This window comes from Pleurodeles waltl, chromosome 5 (assembly GCF_031143425.1).
Source record: "Pleurodeles waltl isolate 20211129_DDA chromosome 5, aPleWal1.hap1.20221129, whole genome shotgun sequence".
Taxonomy (NCBI): Eukaryota; Metazoa; Chordata; class Amphibia; order Caudata; family Salamandridae; genus Pleurodeles; species Pleurodeles waltl.
The window spans coordinates 1736006374-1736025089 of record NC_090444.1 but is presented as its reverse complement, the minus strand read 5'-3'; the positions used below and the strand labels follow the sequence as shown (position 1 = coordinate 1736025089).

Sequence of the window (18716 nt, the reverse complement as noted above, 5' to 3'; positions counted from 1 at the left end):
CCTGATTGGAGAAACAGGACCCCCCTGCTTTTCACCCAGGAGCAAGGATAAAACTGGCAGACCTGCACCCACACCTCAGATCCCTACCAGATTTCAACAAGAAAAGAACTAAAGGAGAAGAAGGACTGCCCTGCTGGACCCCTGGCCTGCACCTGGAACCTGCACTCAGAAGGACTGCACCAGCTGCACACTTGGGCTTCACCACAAGAAGGACTTTGCCTGGCTTCAACTGATTCAAGGAGGGACTCCCTGTGTGCTACAGGTGAAAAATTGCTGTCCAGAGTCCCCTGCACCAACTCCTGAAGAAAGTGACCAGCTGACCACTGTCCAGTGGCCAAAAGGAGTTTGCGCCAGGTGCATTCTGGGAGTGGTAGTCCGCACCCCCCAAGGACCATCTCAGAACTTCTGGACCCTTGGGGTGAGCTGTGGACCCCAAAAGAACCTTAAAAGAACATCTGGGTGAAGCCCCAGAAGTTTGGAGAAGATTTGAGAATTTTTGTAAAAAAGCTCCATAGAGGGACCGACCCGCCGCGGAAATTCTAGCCGGCTTGCCTCAACCGCGACCCGGCCTGATTTGGTGGTTCGTCCCGGTAAAGAAAAATCCCCGAAAAAGAGACTAAGTCCGAAGGTAAAAAGTTGACCGGGACCTCCCAGCCATCGTATCCGAGAAGGGCTCCACGGACGTCGGATCAAGATCCAGGTTTACCCCGGTCTAAGGATTTTCACCTCGAAAAAACGACTAAGTCCGAAGGTAAAAATCTCCACCGAGGAATCCAGCATCGCGTGTCCGGACAAGGGCTCCAGGAGGTCGGATTCGACTGGCAGGTTCGTCCCGCTGAAGAAACTCTTATAAAAAAAGACTAAGTCAGAAGGTAACTTTTTAACCGAGGCCTCCCGCGACCTGTAGCCGAGCAGGGCTCCATCGCGGTCGGCCTGAAAGTTTGACTTTGTCCCGGTCGAGGTGCATCCAGATGACCCGATTGGCGCTTTTTCTTTCTAAGCGCTAGAAAAGTAATAATTCTTTAAAAATTCATATCTCCGGTTCCCTTTATCCGATTTTATTCGTTTTGGTGTCATTTTAAAGATAAAAATATAAAGTATTTTTATAAATTGGTTTTGGATTTTTAAACTGTTTCCTGTGTTTTATTTAATGACTGTTTTGTGATATTTGAATGCTTTACACACTGTCTCCTAAGTTAAGCCTTGACGCTCGTTGCCAAGCTACCAAGGGTTAAGCTGGGGTTAATTTACTGAGACCTAACTGGACGTAAGTGGAGGTTAGTGGCTTGTTGCTAGGTGTAGGTACCTACCTGCCCTTACCAATAACCCATTTTCCAACAACTAGCAACAAAGATTTTGACGTTAGTGGAGCAAAGTGCAAGGAAGCCCAATGATTACAATTTGATGACTGCTTTCAGCAGGAATAAAAATGACACCAAAATTGGCGCAATGAATTCTTGTAGATTTCATTGCGCCTTTTTTGCAGGTCTCCTTGCACCTGAACGTGCAATAATGTGGCGCAAAGGGTTACAAAGTGGGGCAATGCATGCATTGCGCCACTTTATAAATAGGTCGCGGAGAAAAGGCCACCTTAGTGCCACCGTAGCATCAAAACAATGATGCTAAGGCAGCACTTAAGTGGAGCAAGGGGCTCTTGAATATGCCCCTAAATGTGTTAATCTCTAATATTCAGGGGTAATGAGGTTGGTTTTCAATGTAACAGAGCATCAGCTCACTAATAATGGTGCACAAAATCTATGTGACACCCCCCAATTTTGTGGTTCTGTTTTAATCAAAAAGAAACTTGTTCTATGGATGTTGCATGCAAAATGTCTATAATCGACTCTCACACATCACCCACATTAAAAATAAATGAAAGGAAAACGATACTTAAAGCAATCTATTTAAGAACGAATAAAGATCATCAGGGCACGACTCTGCAGAACAGAGCTGGCTGTGTCAGGGGCCCATTGAAATGCTGGGGCCCTGGGCCAAAGCCCACTTTGCTCATGCCTTAAATCGTCTCTGCATGCAACAGCTACCTATTGTCAGATAGGGAGTCATTGTTTGCTTACTTTGACTTGATGAGTCCTGTCAGTACCTAGCCATTCATTGGCAGTGCTCGCACCCTGAACCTGTAAATTGCACCTTCATGAATAAATCCCTATAGATGCTTAGTTAATGTAATGTTGGTCTATTGTAGATCCAAACCATGTATTTTGCTTGTCACCATGCAATGTAAATATATTATACAAAACTAAGCACATTTCTCTTGCTGCCTGGGTCTAAAGAGTAAAATTGATAGGATGGCTGGGTGCGCCAAGAGGAGTGTGCCTGAAAGGCAGTCCCTGCTTCTCCTGATTGATTGTACTAGGTCATCCTGACCAGACTAACTGGGGCTGAACTGAACTCACAGTACCTTGAGCTCCGTGTTTTTACTGTGTTCAAATAAAAACGAACTGTTCCAGAAAGTACACAATAACTCTCACACAGCATGCATGCCATGCCTAAAACAAAAAAATAAAAAAGGGGAACTTATTTTACAATTATATTAACAACATCCCACAGTTGCAAAAGTGCATAGGCTCCTGAAATAGTGGTGAACATTCCACTGGTTTCAAGAGCATTACATTCTTGTATTACAACAGACAGTAGGCGAAATCATGGCAATGGTAAAAGGAAGAAACATTTAGGTCCAGGGTCTGGAAATGTAGCAAGTGTAGAACTGAGGGGTTCCATTGTTTGATTTTTTTCAGTTTAAAAACTGGGCAAAACTTGCATGTATTAATAAGCGCCCCTTTTCCTGAGCAAAATTCCACTTTTTTTCAAAATACCTCTGTTGTACCTGGCTTTTTGACAGGGTCATCCCCAAACATTTTGCCTCCTTCCTCCTATTTTTTCTGACCTGTTGTTGTTGGCTTTTGACCTCTGGGCACTTTACCACTGCTAACCAGTGCTAAAGTGCATATGCTCTCTGTGTAAATTGTACTATTGATTGGTTTATCCATGATTGGCTATTTAATTTACTTATAAGTCCCTAGTAAAGTGCACTATATGTGCCTAGGGCCTGTAGATTAAATGCTACTAGTGGGCCTGCAGCACTGGTTGTGCCACCCACTTCAGTAGCCCCTTAACCTTGTCTCAGGCCTGCCATTGCAAGGCCAGTGTGTGCAGTTTCCCTGCCATTTCGACTTGGCATTTAAAAGTACTTGCCAAGCCTAAAACACCCCTTTTTCTACATATACGTCACCCCTAATGTGTGCCCTAGGTAACCCCTGGAGCAGGGTGCTATGTGGGTAAAAGGCAGGACATGTACCTGTGTAGTTATATGTCCTGGTAGTGTAAAACTCTTAAATTTGTTTTTACACTACTGTGAGACCTGCTCCCTTCATAGGCTAACATTGGGGCTGCCCTCATACATTGTTGAAGTGGCAGCTGCTGATCTGAAAGGAGCAGGAAGGTCATATTTTGTATGGCCAGAATGATAATATAAAATCCTGCTGACTGGTGAAGTCGGATTTAATATTGCTATTCCAGAAATGCCACTTTTAGAAAGTGAGCATTTCTTTGCACTTAAATCTTTCTGTGCCCTTCAATCCACGTCTGGCTAGGTTTAGTTGACAGCTCCTTGTGCATTCACTCAGACACACCCCAAACACAGGGTACTCAGCCTCACTTGCATACATCTGCATTTTGAATGGGTCTTCCTGGGCTGGGAGGGTGGAGGGCCTACCTTCACACAAAGGACTGCCACACCCCCTACTGGGACTCTGGCAGACAGGATTGAACTGAAAGGGGGCTTGGTGCATTTCTTAGACACTCTTTGAAGTCAACCCCACTTCAAAGGCACAACTTAGTATAAAACAGGGCCTCTGCCCTACCTCATCAGAAACACGCGCTGGAGAAGAAACCTGAACCAGAAACTACATCCTTCCAAGAAGAACTGCCTGGCTGCTCAAAGGACTCACCTGTCTGCTTTTCTACAAAGGACTGCTGCCTTGCTGTTGGTCTGCTGCCTTGCTGAACTCTTGTCTGGCTGTAAAAGTGCTCTCCAAGGGCTTGGATAGAGCTTGCCACCTGTTCCCTGAAGTCTCAGGACCAAAAAGACTTCTCTCTCTCACTTGGACGCTTCGTGCGCCGAAATTTTCGACGCACAGCTTGTTCCGTTGCGAGAAAAACGCTGCACACCGACGCTGATCAACGCGACGCCTTCGGGACGACCGGAACTTCGACGCACGGCCTTGCAAGGACAACGCCGCCCGACTTCCAGAGGAGAAATCGACGCGACGCCTGCCGTGAGAACGAAACTTCAACGCACAGCCCCGCCGAAGGACGCGCAGCCGGAAAACAAGCAGGAGAATTCACGCACAGACCCGGGACATCTGGTAATCTCCGCGACCCATAGAAGGAGACGGTCCGCGTGCCGGAAAACGACGCACGTCTTCCCGAGTGAAAAATAATGACGCAAGTCCGTGTGTGAAGGGGTGCAACCGACGCACACACCATTTTTCCTCCCGTAGAACGACGCACGTCTCCCCGCGTGAAAAAATACCGATGCAAGTCCGTGTGTGAAGGGGCGTCACCGACGCACACACCATTTTTCCACGCATCTCCTCTTCTGCGGCCCTCTGCAGAGATTTTCCTCCAGAAACCAGGTACTTTGTGCTTGAAAGAGACTTTGTTTGCTTTTTAAAGACTTAAGACACTTTGGGGGTCATTCTGAGTCTGGCGGGCGGCGGAGGCCGCCCGCCAGACTTCCCCCTCCAAAATACCGCTCCGCGGTCGAAAGACCGCTGAGGGTATTTTGGCTTTTGCACTGGGCTGGCGGGCGACCGCCAAAAGGCCGCCCGCCAGCCCAGTGCAAAAAACCCTTCCCACGAGGACGCCGGCTCAGAATTGAGCCGGCGGAGTGGGAAGGTGCGACGGGTGCAGTTGCACCCATCGCGAATTTCAGTGTCTGCAAAGCAGACACTGAAATTCTTTTTGGGGCCCTCTTACGGGGGCCCCTGCAGTGCCCATGCCATTGGCATGGGCACTGCAGGGGCCCCCAGGGGCCCCGCAACACCCCATACCGCCATCCTGTTCCTGGCGGGAGAACCGCCAGGAACAGGATGGGGGTATGGGGTGTCAGAATCCCCATGGCGGCGCAGCAAGCTGCGCCGCCATGGAGGATTCAATAGGGCAGCGGAAAACCGGCGGGAGACCGCCGGTTTTCCCTTTATGACCGCGGCCAAACCGCCGCGGTCAGAATGCCCTGCGGGGCACCGCCAGCCTGTTGGCGGTGCTCCCGCCGACCCTGGCCCCGGCGGTCCGTGACCACCGGGGTCAGAATCACCCCCTTTATATCACTTCTTAGTGATATCTTTACAACTTTGATCGTTTTGACCTGCAAATACCCAGATAAATATTATATATTTTTCTAAACACTGTGTGGTGTATTTTTGTGGTGTTATAATATGGTATTGTATGATTTATTGCACAAATGCTTTACACATTGCCTTCTAAGTTAAGCCTGACTGCTCATGCCAAGCTACCAGAGGGTGGGCAAAGGCTGATTTTGAATTGTGTGTGACTTACCCTGACTAGAGTGAGGGTTCTTGCTTGGACAGAGGATAACCTGACTGCCAACCAAAAACCCCATTTCTAACAACCTCCAAGAGCAATTCACTCAAAAGTCTGATATCCATTTTTTACGCTGAAGGTCTTAGCCATTTTGTGTTGGAATTTTCCAGAAAGTTTATGTTACTTATAAAGCATATGTGGATCAAGATCTGATCTGAAGGTCAGAATAAATACTAAGGGGGGGATGGCATTTAGATTTTGTTGGAGCTGAATTAACATTATAAATTTAAGGTGCACCTGTTTTATATTTCAAGGGTTCAGAGCCATAAAAAATCGAATCAGTTGATCTCAGAAAAGCTTGAATTTACATTTGTGTTCAAGCATTCTTATCAGGGGAAGTGTGGAAATCATGGGTGGTAGGAATATTGTGGATCTGTGCGGATTTCAGAAGTGTCTGTCACAGAAATGTGAGTATAATGCATAATTTAGGCAAAGTTTGAGATTTACAGGGCATTGTGACTAAGGCAATGGAAAGGGATCCATACAGACCTACCACCCTAGTCTCCCCTTCCTGTATTAAAAAAAAATCTTTGTTTGGTAGCTTTCCACGTGTGGCAGCTGAGCCTGGGCCCAAATACAATCCTTGTTGCCAAAACATGTCCTTTTTATAGGAAAGGATGATTTCTCTACAGTATTTTGCATTTTGGGGCCTTGAGTGTTGCAAGCGCTAGTCATAGCCCCACAAGTGGGGTAGGGTTTTTAATGAAGAGAAGTGTGGGAAAAGTGAATAGTATAAAAAGTGTTTTTGTGAATTCAATTCCTCTCCATTAGTGGAGAACGATCACATTTTGCAAATTGACCTCCCCAAATTCAGAGGTGTGAAATACCCACTATTCCTAAGCTCAGTATGATCTGCGCATTTTAAAAATACATAGGTTTTCTTCACATCCAATTTTCATTTCTTAGATTTGCCATATCAATGGCTGCACGGTTTGTACACAATGATCTCATGTGCTTGCTATGATATTGCGTGTTTTTGGACAATGAGCAAACACTGTCTGACAAACACACGGTATGAGACTTTTGTAAATCGGCCTTTGGGGCATAAAAGTCCACATACAAATGTTGTCATCAATTGCTATTTTTTCCTCCTTATATTCATTATTTTTTATGTCAGTGATTAGTTTCTTTTGGTAAACCATGAGCAGTCTATACAAATGACATTGTTGAATTCAGAACTTTGCTTTCCAGAGGCATCCATGGGTTCACACTTATTTCCACCACAAAATGCAAGTGTGTTGAAACAGGAAAACATAGGAAAAATGGACTACTAGCTAGAAAAATTTAAAACCTGTGGGAACAAAAGATTTTTTACAACCATGTTTGTTCTTTAAAGGTGGGAAAATAGTGATCTTGGCACAGGAAACCTTTTGTTGATGCTATTTTTAGAAAACATACGCATAGACTTCTTTCCACTGTATTTTTCTCATTTTTTCAATAGAAACAAAATGGTGCTCTATTTTGACTGTTTTCTTTGTTCCCTGCTCAGGAATCCTCAAACTGTGCGTATCTTTAAATTCTCCAGATGTGGGAAAAGAGAACACACATTTGGCCTAGATAGGTTTTTTGGAAAAACACATTTTATGAAGGCCTAAGCGCAACGTGCCCAAAACATCAAAAAAGGTCACAGCACTGAGGATGAAAAACGTGTCAGCAGCTAAGAGACCAAGCACAATATTAAATATGACTAAATATCAGGTTCCGCCTGTGCTGTTATCATTTCCCTACATGAGGAAGGTATAACCATGTCATTAGTTTTATTGTAATTTAAGTAAAGCAAGCAAAATATGTCGTTTTAAGAGGCCATCAGGTACAACAAAGTCTGTCACTCAATTCCTAATTTGTTTGCGTGGTTGCAGTCGGTGGGTACTTGCACTCACTTTTTGGGGTCTGAAACTTCCTTTTTGTCTTCATAATTTGGCCCAGAGCAAGAGAGAATGGTAGAAAAAGGATAAAGAAGGAGAGTAACAAACAGATGTAAGTGAGAGAGAAGGGATGTAATAGAACCCGCGATGAGATAAAAATGAGTCTACTGTAGTGGAATAAAAAGACAAAAAGTAGAATCAAGACTACGCAGCTCAGGTAATCGCCAACCCTGTCATGGGACAGTGTTGGCGCCAGACTCCTAAGAAAAAGCCTTAATTTTTTTATTTTTTATTTTTTTATTTGTTTATTTAATTACACAAATCAAACTTTGCTTTCTCCCAATTTCATACACATCTGCTCTCCCGATTCAGGTGGGAGACTAACAATATAAACAATATCAAGGTTAGTCTCCCTCCTCCCGGTTTTTTCATGCAAAGACCCGATTACTCACTAGACCAGCTAAAATGGACTGGATTTGTGTGACTCGGAGTATGCACTGCAAGTAACCTTCTCCGGTAGGCAAGTGCACCACAGGTTTCATCATGCTCTCTTCCTGCCCTAGTGCTTTTTCACTGTGCTCCTGATAGGTAGGGAAAAACACGTGTATTTACATTTCTCATATCCGAACCTGCAGCAGCACACTTGCAAGTCCCATACATGCAAATAAACCGGATTCAGGCCTCAACAGAAGTCAATTGCAGAACACATTCTCACGATTATTTAAAAAAAATCTTCCACTTTCTCTTCTAAAATATTGGCATGTATGTAAATTATATTTGTGACTCAAGCTGAGGAGAGAATGTATAGAATAAGCTTGTAAATTTGAGGACTGTGCAACCATGGTAACAGGGAGGGTTAGAGAGCACAGAACAAATATTGGCAAAACCAATCGGTCTCGTCCATGTGAGGGAGGGTGGCAGATGAAAGCAGGAAGGGGAAGTGGTGAGAGCAAGCACCAATTATGAGGAAATGATGATGAAGGAAACCGAACAAAGTACCTCAATGCAGTCTTAAATAGCAGAAGTGCACCAATAAAGACCAATTAATCAGTACTTGGTTGATGCTTCATCCACAGAACAAACTCACATAAAGAGGAAGTAACGTCTTCATGTGCTGACAAATGAAGAGCAAGGAACTGAGCATGATGAAGAGACCAACCAGTGGTAAGCAATGGGAGGGCTAAAAGTTTTAAGAACAATAGCTCGTTCCCAAGCGTCAGCACGTGCGTACTTGCCAAGAGACCTGATTCAGGCAGGAGTCTCCTGATTTTTTAAGCCAAAAATGGTTTTATTTGAGCTGCATCCCACCTGAAAATGCTTCTGCTTCCGCTTAAGTTAATGGGTGACATTCTTAAAAATCTCCCTGTTTCCTTCTTTACAATGTTGGCATGTGTGAAAAATGTAAAACTTTCATTGTTCTTGTCATAGTCCTAATGTGGTTGGTTTGTAGCTCAGGATCCCTATATTTTTCACAGTTTCCACAGGTACTCTGGGCTCCTCATAAGAGCTTCCAAAAGTAAGACAATGCCATTTATCAAACTTTAAGGCAGATTTATCACATTGCTTCTCATGGAATTGGCAGGACTTGCAGAAAACAATATTCAGTCTTGCAATGTGTTAGACCAGGCATCCTTGGCATGGTTGCCTCCAACCTTTTGCCTTTAGACCTCTTGTTTTTGCAGACCTTAGGATTCTGCACACTTCAACCCTCCTAAGCAGTGCTAAAGTGCTTGTGCTTGTTCCCCAAAACATGGTAACATTGGCGTGTCCCCAATTAGCATATTTAGTTTGCTTATAAGTCCCTAGTAAAGTGCAATACACATGCCCAGGGCCTGTAAATTGAATACTACTAGTGGACTTGCAGCACTGATTGGGCCATCCACTTAAATAGCCTTCAAGAACGTCTGAGACCTGCCACTGCAGAACCTGTGAGTGCAATTTTAAGCTGCCACGTCGATCTGGCAAAGTCAACCTTCTACCAGGCCCAAACCTTCCTTTTAATACATATAAGTCACCCCTAAGGTAGGCCCTAGACTGCCACAGAGGCAGGATAAAGTTTAGCAAAAAAGTTGGACGTGTACTTTTAAGTTTTACATGTCCTAGAAGTGAAAAACTTTGGGGCAGATTCACAAGCCCCTAGTGCCTCCTTGAGCCACATTAGCATCATTTTTGTTTACGCTAATGTGGCGTTAGGAAGGTATTTTTTCAACGCTGAATTTACAAAGTGGTGCATGCATGCATTGTGCCATCTTACACCCCATTGCCCCACATTATGCCTGTACCAGGCATAATGTATGCAAGGGGGGTGTTGGAAATGGCCTTTCTGCAGGGTCACCCCCCAAATTTTTGCCTTCTTCCTTCTCTTTTTGTGACATTATATTTGCTGGCTTTAGGACTCTGAGCACTTCACCACTGCTAATCAGTGCTAAAGTGCATATGCTCTCTCCCTAAGACATGGTGACATTGGCTTACACCCAATTGGCATATTTAATTTACTTGCAAGTCCCTAGCAAAGTGCACTACATGTTCCCAGGGCCTGTAAATTAAATAATACTAGTGGGCCTGCAGCACTGATTGTGCCACCCACATAAGTAGCCCTTAACCATGTCTCAGGACTCCCACTGCAAGGCCTGTGTGTGCTGTTTCACTGCCACTTCGACTTGGCATTTAAAAGTAATTGCCAATCCTTAAACTCCCCTTTTTCTACATAGACGTCACCCTTAATTTAGGCGCTAGGTAGCCCATAGGGCAGGGTTCTATGTAGGTAAAAGGCAGGACATGAACATGTGTGTTCTATATCCTGGTAGTGTAAACTCCTAAATCTGTTTTCAACTGCTGTGAGGCCTGCTTCTTTCATAGGATAGCATTAGGGCTACCCTCATATACTTTTTGAGTGGTAGATTCTGATCTGAAAGGAGTAATAGGTCATATTTAGTATGTCCAGAATGGTAATAGAGAGTTCAGCTTAATGGTGAAGTTGCCGTAGTTTGGACTCTTGCTCTAGGCAAGACTGCTGGGTAACGGATGACAGTACTTTTGCATGTAGGCGACTATGCCTATCCTACAACAAATCGCAACTGTTGTCCCAACCTTACCGGCTCACTAGCAGCACCTCATCAGAAACACAATAGTAAAAGGTGATTTGTGGCAGCCTTTACACATGGACTCAAGAATAAGACATCTTAGGGAGTGTCGTCGTTAAACTGAGATTACCCCTTTCTCACAGATATATCATGTCTCATACGAACATAGGCAATGACAAAGATGCAGTAAAGTTTCAATAGTTTTTATTTAAAGCAACTGCAGTTTGCGATATGTTACATGGGCTGCAAGATTAGGATAATGAATAATGCAAGAAACAGAATTGTGAAGATGAGAGTCATTATTACAAAGACCCCCACCATTTTGCAATGCATGTAAAAGACATACGAGATATATTATGCCCTAATACCCTAATGTGATAGGCCTAACCTCCTACCTAAAGGAGAGCTAGGTTTGCTAAACCTAATCTGCCAATGCCATGTCCATGAGAGGAGCCCCAAACCCTCATTGCCTTGGAATGAGGTCTCTATCTAAGACTCCGCAGGGACATGAGGACTGGGTCAGCGTCAAGACGACGTGCAGCATCGGTATCAGCGATGGTGGCGATGCCCTCTGGTCGGAATCCCTCTGATTATCTGTCTAAAGTGTGATGTATTTATACAGATCTACCAGGACCCCTGACGTATGTGTGTTCCCAAACAATAGATAACAGACATGCTTGGGACGGCAGTTATTATAAACAATCCCTCGAAAGTATAGAGAGGGAAAATCCCTAAGTGTGAACACCTAATGTTTGTTTGTCTTTATTGCTTGATCTTGACGCCTTAGCGCAGTGGCACTGATAATGCAAAACATAACAAGTGGCCTAACTATAAACAAGGCAGCCATCTTAGATGAATTAAATAATTAAATGGGCTAAGACAGAGCAAGCTAAGTAGGTTAAAAGTCACTAGGTGACAGGGGCACGAGTCTGCAAGCCAGAGGCTAAGCTAACTCCTGTTAACCCATTAAAACAAACTAGGATTCACTACAAAGTTGGATTTAATATTAATATTCAACAAATGCCACTTTTAGAAAGTTAGCATTTCTCTACACTTAAATACTTCTGTGCCTTCCAATCCACACTAGGTTAGTTGACAGCTCCCTTGTGCATTTCACTCAGACAACCCCAAACACAGGATGCTCAGTCACACCTGCACACATCTGCATACTGAATGGGTCTTCCTGGGCTGGGAGGGTGGATTGCCTGACACTTATATGTCAAATGACAGTGGCCTGCCCTCACACAATGGACTGCCAACCCCCTACTGGGATCCTGGTGGACAGGGTGGAACTGAAAGGGGACCTTGTGCACTGCTAAGCCACTCTTTGAAGTCTCCTCCACTTCAAAGGCTCATTTGGGTATTTATACAGGGCCTCTGACCCTAACAAGCTGCCAGGCTGCCCAAAGGAATCATCTGACTACTTTGTTGAAAAGGACTGCTGCCTTGCTGCTGCCCTGCAGCCTTGCTGCCATCTGGCACTGCTAAGAAGTGCTGTCCAAGGGCTTGGATTGAGCTTGCCTCCTGTTTTCTGAAGTCCCAGGGCCAAAAAGACTTCATCTCTGTAAAGAACTCCTTGTGTAGCAAAAGATAGACGTACAGCCTGCATCGCAGTGAGAAAACCACTGCTCGCCGAACCAGAATGACGCAGCCTGGCTCCTCAAGTGAAGATGGACGCATCACCGGCATTGAGACTGGAACGTCGACGCACAGCCCACTGGATTGATGCATAGCTGAGTCGGAACGACGCAGCCCAACTTCCTGTGAGAAGAATTGAGCCAGCACCTGCTATGCGACAGAAGTTTCCCTGCATTGCCCACCGGACAGACGCAGCTCCTGTGACTTCATTCTGCATGCCCAGGATTTTTCTGCATCGTCCCCGGGGCGTCCAAATACCCCGCAACCCAAAGAGGATCCAAGTCTGCGTGCCGGAAATCGATGCAAGGTCCTTGCTGCATGAAAAATATTGACGCATCATCTGTGTGCGCTGAGACAAACTGATGTACACCTCCCTGTTTTCTACGCATCTATTCCTCTGCAGTCCCTTGTGGATAATTTAGACAGAAACCAGGTACTTTGTGCTTGCAAGAGACACTGATTGCTTTTTAAGAACTAAAGATTCTATTTTTCATTACAAAAGTAATATCTCAAATTGTACTTATCACATCTTGCTCAATTTGACCTTATTCTACTAAAATAAACGTTCTATATTTTTCTATACCTGTGTGGTGTATTTTGTGGTGTTTATACTGTGTTATTGCATAATTTATTACACAATTACTTTACACATTGCCTTTTAAATTAAGCCTGACTTCTCAGTGCCAAGCTACCAGGGGGTGGGCACAAGATAATTTGGATTGTGTGTGAATTACTTTGACTAGAGAGATGGTCCTTGCTTGGCCAGGGGGTAACCTGACTGCCAACCAAAGACCCCATTTCTAACAGGGGCCATTCAACCATTAGGAGGCCCACAAAAATGTTGCAGTGAAATCTACAAGATTTCACTGCTGCATTGTTGGCATCATTGCTCAGAGCAGGCGTTAAAATGAAGCACCCATATTAACCTATGGGCCTTCTTGCACTGTGCTCCACTAGCATTAACATTTTTGACACTAGTGGAGCAAAGCTCCATAATAGCAACAAAAATGTTAACGCTATTGGCCTAAAGTGCGCCATAGTGAGCCATGCTATAAATATGGTGCACCCATGGTGTTATTAAGTGGGCAGGGGCGACGCAAGAAAAGTATACATCAGTGCTGATGCGCCAGTTTCTCGTAAATCTGCCCCTTCATTTTTCACTATTGCAAGGCCTATCTCTTTCGCAGGATAACATTAGAGTTACCTTACTACACCTTATAAGAGTAATTTCTGAATGGGAAACGATAATCGCTCTAAGTTTGGTGTCCTTGGAATCACAATTTAAAATCCTTACATATGGTTAAGTCAGGTTTGATTTGCAATTTTTATAATGCAGCTGCTGTTGCATCACTTTTTGTGAGGCAACGGTGACACAAACTTTCAAATCATATCTAGGAGGCCACGCAAAGCCACTTTCCATGGCTTTGAGATGCCTTATAGACATGGAGTAATGCAAGGCAGCACAAATCACTGTGTTGCCTCACTCTGCGCAAGGGAGGCATTCCATGTGTATTGTGATGGGCGTTCCAATGCAACACACATAGATTTTGACACATCCCCAGATTTACAAGGACTTGTAAACCAATGAATGTGCCAAAACCTTATGCCTCCCCAGGGGAGGCGTAATGAGGAGAAATATCAATATGTTTCCTAGTTTTAGCCTCTTTCTGTGTGTGCTGCATTCTGCATCACACATAGAAAGAGGAAAATCCTCCCAGGATTATTATTGTGCAGGAAGGTGCCGCTTCCTGCACGAAAACATTGCTACATGCAACACAGACAGCCTTGCATCATGGTGCAAGGGTGCCTAAATTGGCGCTAGGCAGCCCATTATACAACTGTGCAAGAGTAAAGGACAGAAATATGCTGTATGCTGCAGATTCAACACATTCTTGCCCTTTCCTTTTGTTGCAATTCAGAGCAACAAGGAGACTTTCTGCACTGCTGTTGGAAGCGGCCCGTTTTGGGTGTATGTGCCCCAGTCAGGCAGAACCTACCACTCCTATTAGGGATGGGTGATTACACTCACTGTGTAATCTGCACTCACCCTTGGGTAGCTTGGCACTGAGCAGTCAGGCTTGTCACAAAGGCAAAGCATTGGCACAGCACTCTCACAATAAATGCACTGCGCATCACCAAAGAGACTTCACACGTGTGGTATGTAAATAAAGATTGTATTCACACATTACTTAACACAATATGAATATTGTGAACTTCTGGGCATGCATCACACTAGCAGTACTAGGCCCAAACCAGGTTAAATGGACATCAGTAGTATGCACACTAGGGAGAGATCGTATGTTACCTTCAACACTCTTAGGCACTGCGTAACGTTGTGAACCCTAGGCCTGCATTGTGCTATCAAGTGACCCGCTGGATATCAGTTGCACCGCATTACCGCTACATACGTCTGTGTGTGCCAGTGTGTTCCATACAAGCCTACCTGAATACTGGTATTGAGTTGAGTGAGTGCATGTGGGAGTGACTGCCCGAGGATGGCCTGTTAGCAGTTAAATCTGCCCATGGTGTTGTTTTACACATTGATTTCTTGCCAACAAAATACTACATCTGGTTTTATTCTTGCAGCCTTGGCCCACGATGCTGCCTAAAAGTGTTGTCATCAGCTGTGTGTACACATTTCTGATATCATTGTGATCTGGGGTAGACACTAAATTGTGTGTTATTGCATTATAATAATTGCCAGGGTGGGCCTAGGGTTCACAACGTTACGCAGTGCACAAATGTTGAAGGTAACATACGATCTCTCCCTAGTGTGCATACTACTGATGTCCATTTAACCTGGTTTGGGCCTAGTACTGCTAGTATTATTTCTGAGTGTGATGCATGCCCAGAAGTTCACAATATTCATATTGTGTTAAGTAATGTGTGAATACAATCTTTATTTACATACCACACGTGTGAAGTCTCTTTGGTGATGCGCAGTGCATTTATTGTGAGAGTGCTGTGCCAATGCTACACTTACCCTACTTACCTGGGATGGGGTCCACCATCCTCCTCTGGCGTGGATGGGGGTGTTCCTGGGGCTTGAGGAGGGCACCTGTGGACCCATCTCATTGACGCAAGGTAGGTTCATGCATCTACAAAATGGTGCAAATTCCAATATTTTGATGGGTCTAACATCAAAATATCAATATATGGAGTTAGTTTTGCGCTGAATTTGTGTAAAACAAAAATGACACAAATTCAGCTCAAATGGCGTATAAATATGCCCCCAAGCACTCACACTCAGGCTGCAATGGCAGGCTGAGCACATGTTTAAAAACACCAGTGGTGCAAGTGCGCACACACTGACCTGCAATGGCAGGCAGGACACATGGTTACAACATGGTTACAACACCATCAGGGGCTGATCTATGGTTAATGGATGGCCCAATCAGGGTTGGATAGAGCAGGACCAGCATGGGCCATTCATGAAACCAGGGGATGGGGCCCAGGGCTGTTTGGAGCTAGGGGAAGGGATTAAGCCCAAAGATGAAGTTTAAGAGACATGAGTACTAAACAGGAGACATGCATTATTGGACTAAGAAATGCAGGGCATAAGTGATAGCTGTAGGGGAGGAGCAGGTCAGAGATGAATCACACATGTGTGGGAAGAGTGATGAAGGAGGTGAGATAAAGAAAAGATATGAATAGGAGATAAGTGCAAAGTGGTTTGGGGAAGGGAGATTTCAGGAATAATGAGATGTTACAAGGAGAAGGTGCATGACAGGAGAGCTGTAGATCGCAGATAATGAGTGAAAGGAAGTATTGGGGATGTGAATGGTATGTCCAGGAGGAGACAAGTATAGATGTGAGGAACAAAGTAAAATTGGGTGTTGCAAGCGAGATGTAAAGAGTTGAGGTGATGAAGAAGGAGGGAGTGGTTCAAAGGAAATTATGGAACAAGAGAAAGCTGGAAGACAGGTAGGAGCTGTAGTTCATGCTAAAAATAAAACAGAATAGGGTACCCATCCCAACCTCAATATGCCATGCTGAACAGAATATATGGTTCTTGCAAATTCCTTAACAAAGGTCACACAGGTTTGTGATAACCAGAGGTTTGTCGCTAAGAGTACTGTCGGGCTTACATCTGTTCTCCAAGCTCAATAGAGCACAACAAGAAGCACTTATTGAATCATATGGTGTTTGCATGTGAACCATGGATTTGAAAAAGTTCATTACATTTTATTTTTAAGAGGTCTGTGCTCATTCTTCATAATTGTTTGGGACACTAACATTTATGTAACAACTTATGCCTGTGAAATATATTGTAATTATTCTACCACACATGTAAAACCAGTAACCATAAAAACCTGTTGGATTTCTTTTCAGAAATGAATCTGCGGACAGTAATGGCTGTGCTTCTTTCAGCATGGATGCATGATACATACGGCATGGTAGTGTGCATTATTCCTTCTTTTATTTGGTAGAGGGAAAGCATGAGTGCTTATCAATATGAAATGTTTTTAAGAGAGGATGAGCAGAAATGTATGCAAATAATTTTCAAAATGTTATGTCACTATCCAAAAATCTTCTCAGGGAGATGTGCATCGAAAAAATAGGCATTTGAAATTATAGTTACATTACAATAATCCTTGATAGGATGGGGAGGTCGAGACATAATCACATGTGCTTTCAGATTCCATCTCAAGGAGTATGAGAGTATTCATGAGAAGAAGCTAAATAGATGAAATGAACAGAAGCAATACTGGGCAAAAATGCTGAGCTATTCAGGGTTACTACTTTTAGAGGAGGTACTTCACCATTTTACAAAATCTTGCTAGTTCAAATCACTGTTGCAGTGAGCGAACCTGTGTTTAGCCACAGTTAGATAAGGCCTAAAGCCGCAGTGGTTCCCCAGAGAAACACATTTTAAGCATTAAAACAACACTAAAACTATATTAAAGTGAGAAAAGCAAACAAACCCATTCACAAACCAATGTAGCTAAAAGGGGGATAAATTAGTACATAATATAAATGCTATTAAGGGAACCAGAGATATTATTTTCTGGGGTGGCTATTCACAAACTGCATTTTATAGTACATTCAATAGTACTACAATAGTATTACTAAGGTGCTGCAAAATGCTATTCAGATACCTACGTATGGAGGTTCTCCCTCCTCCTCTCCTATATTTCTATACAGAGATTTCCGTCCCAACCGCAGAGCTTCTACACATGTAAGTACCTGTTTTAGTAGTAAATATGAAAGGGATAGAGTGAAGTGGCTAGAACAAAGTGTGTCACAACTTAATGGGAGGGGTTAATGCAGAAGTAATTTGTGGTTAAGGGAGTGTTAGTGAGGGGGTTTATGGATGGACATGCACCCACCCACAAAAGAGTAAGCCTACTGCTATTCACAAGCTGTCCTGCTATAATTACTGCAGTTAGTAATACACTACAATAGTACTACTGTCATACTGCAAAATACGAATCACAAACCTACGTGTAGAGTTTTCCACCTCCACCTCTCTCAGCTTTTATAGGGCCCACATACATAGTACACTTTGTTGTAGATTTAGTAATGCTACAATAGTATTACTCACATACTACAAAATGCTATTCACACCCTACATGTGAGGATCTCCTTCTTCCCATCTCTTATCTTTTAAGTGCACTAATATCTCTCCTGACAGATTTACACCAGTGTCTTAATAGTAAATGTGAGAGTGACAGGGGGAGTGGCTGGAAAGTGGAGTGGTTTAGGTTGAAGTATAGAGTGGCTAAGAGAGGGGGTAAGGATGGGTTTTTAGAGGGTCATGCACCCACCACACTTGAGTAATCCTGTTGCTATACCTAAACTGAACTTCAAAAGTACTATAGCTATGAAGGACCCAAAAGAATAGGAAAGTAACTCCAGCTCAGACCTGAAGAAAGTTCAGAACCACACCAGCCACTGGCACTGCATCACCCTATGACAGACAATAATAATGGAGACAAGGACCCCGTAGGATATAAAGTCAAAATAAATTGAAATGTTGTGACTGCAAAAAAAAAATATATATATATACGTGTAATTAAATATTGGGGGTGTGGTGAAGCAGGGCAACAATGACAGAGGCACACTAGGCAATTCCGCAGCTGGAGCCTACATCGTGGCATGCCACTTGCTGAATAATGGCAATTTTCTGCCACCAATACATCATGGCACTGGATGAGCACCTCTGGCACCCAACGAAATTGGTGTGGTCCTGGTGTAGGGAAGGATGACCACAGGTCTGAGGAAGGTGTCCCATGTGATGGCTCATGCTGAGGCTCTTTGGATTAGAGGGGCGCGCACAGGTATGGCCGTGCTGCCTAGGGCCTCTGCAATTAGAGCAACCGCTGGGCCACCTTAGGCCTGCCTCCAGCCTGGCTGGGGTTGCACCCATGGAATTTGCTGGGGGTTGGGCGGGGTAGGCTGGGACAGATGATCAGGGACACTGACCCTCTCATTAAGCAGCAGGGCCTCATGCGGCCTAACCGAGGTGGGTGGTACAGCCCCCCAAAAGCAAATACTATGCTGACAA

General features: G+C 44.1%; 1 protein-coding gene across 2 annotated transcripts in view; it reads left to right on the top strand.

Annotated features, from left to right (window-relative positions):
* LOC138297426 (serotriflin-like) overlaps window positions 1-18716 on the top strand; it is a 219462-nt gene that overhangs the window by 37687 nt on the left and 163059 nt on the right. Inside the window, exons 2-3 of one of the 2 annotated variants that reach the window (XM_069236784.1) lie at window positions 8564-8651; window positions 16541-16605. In XM_069236784.1, coding sequence (XP_069092885.1) covers window positions 8609-8651; window positions 16541-16605 — 108 coding nt within the window. In that variant the 5' untranslated portion in view covers window positions 8564-8608. The remainder of the gene's footprint in view (window positions 1-8563; window positions 8652-16540; window positions 16606-18716) is intronic. The other variant, XM_069236785.1, reaches the window with a different exon arrangement.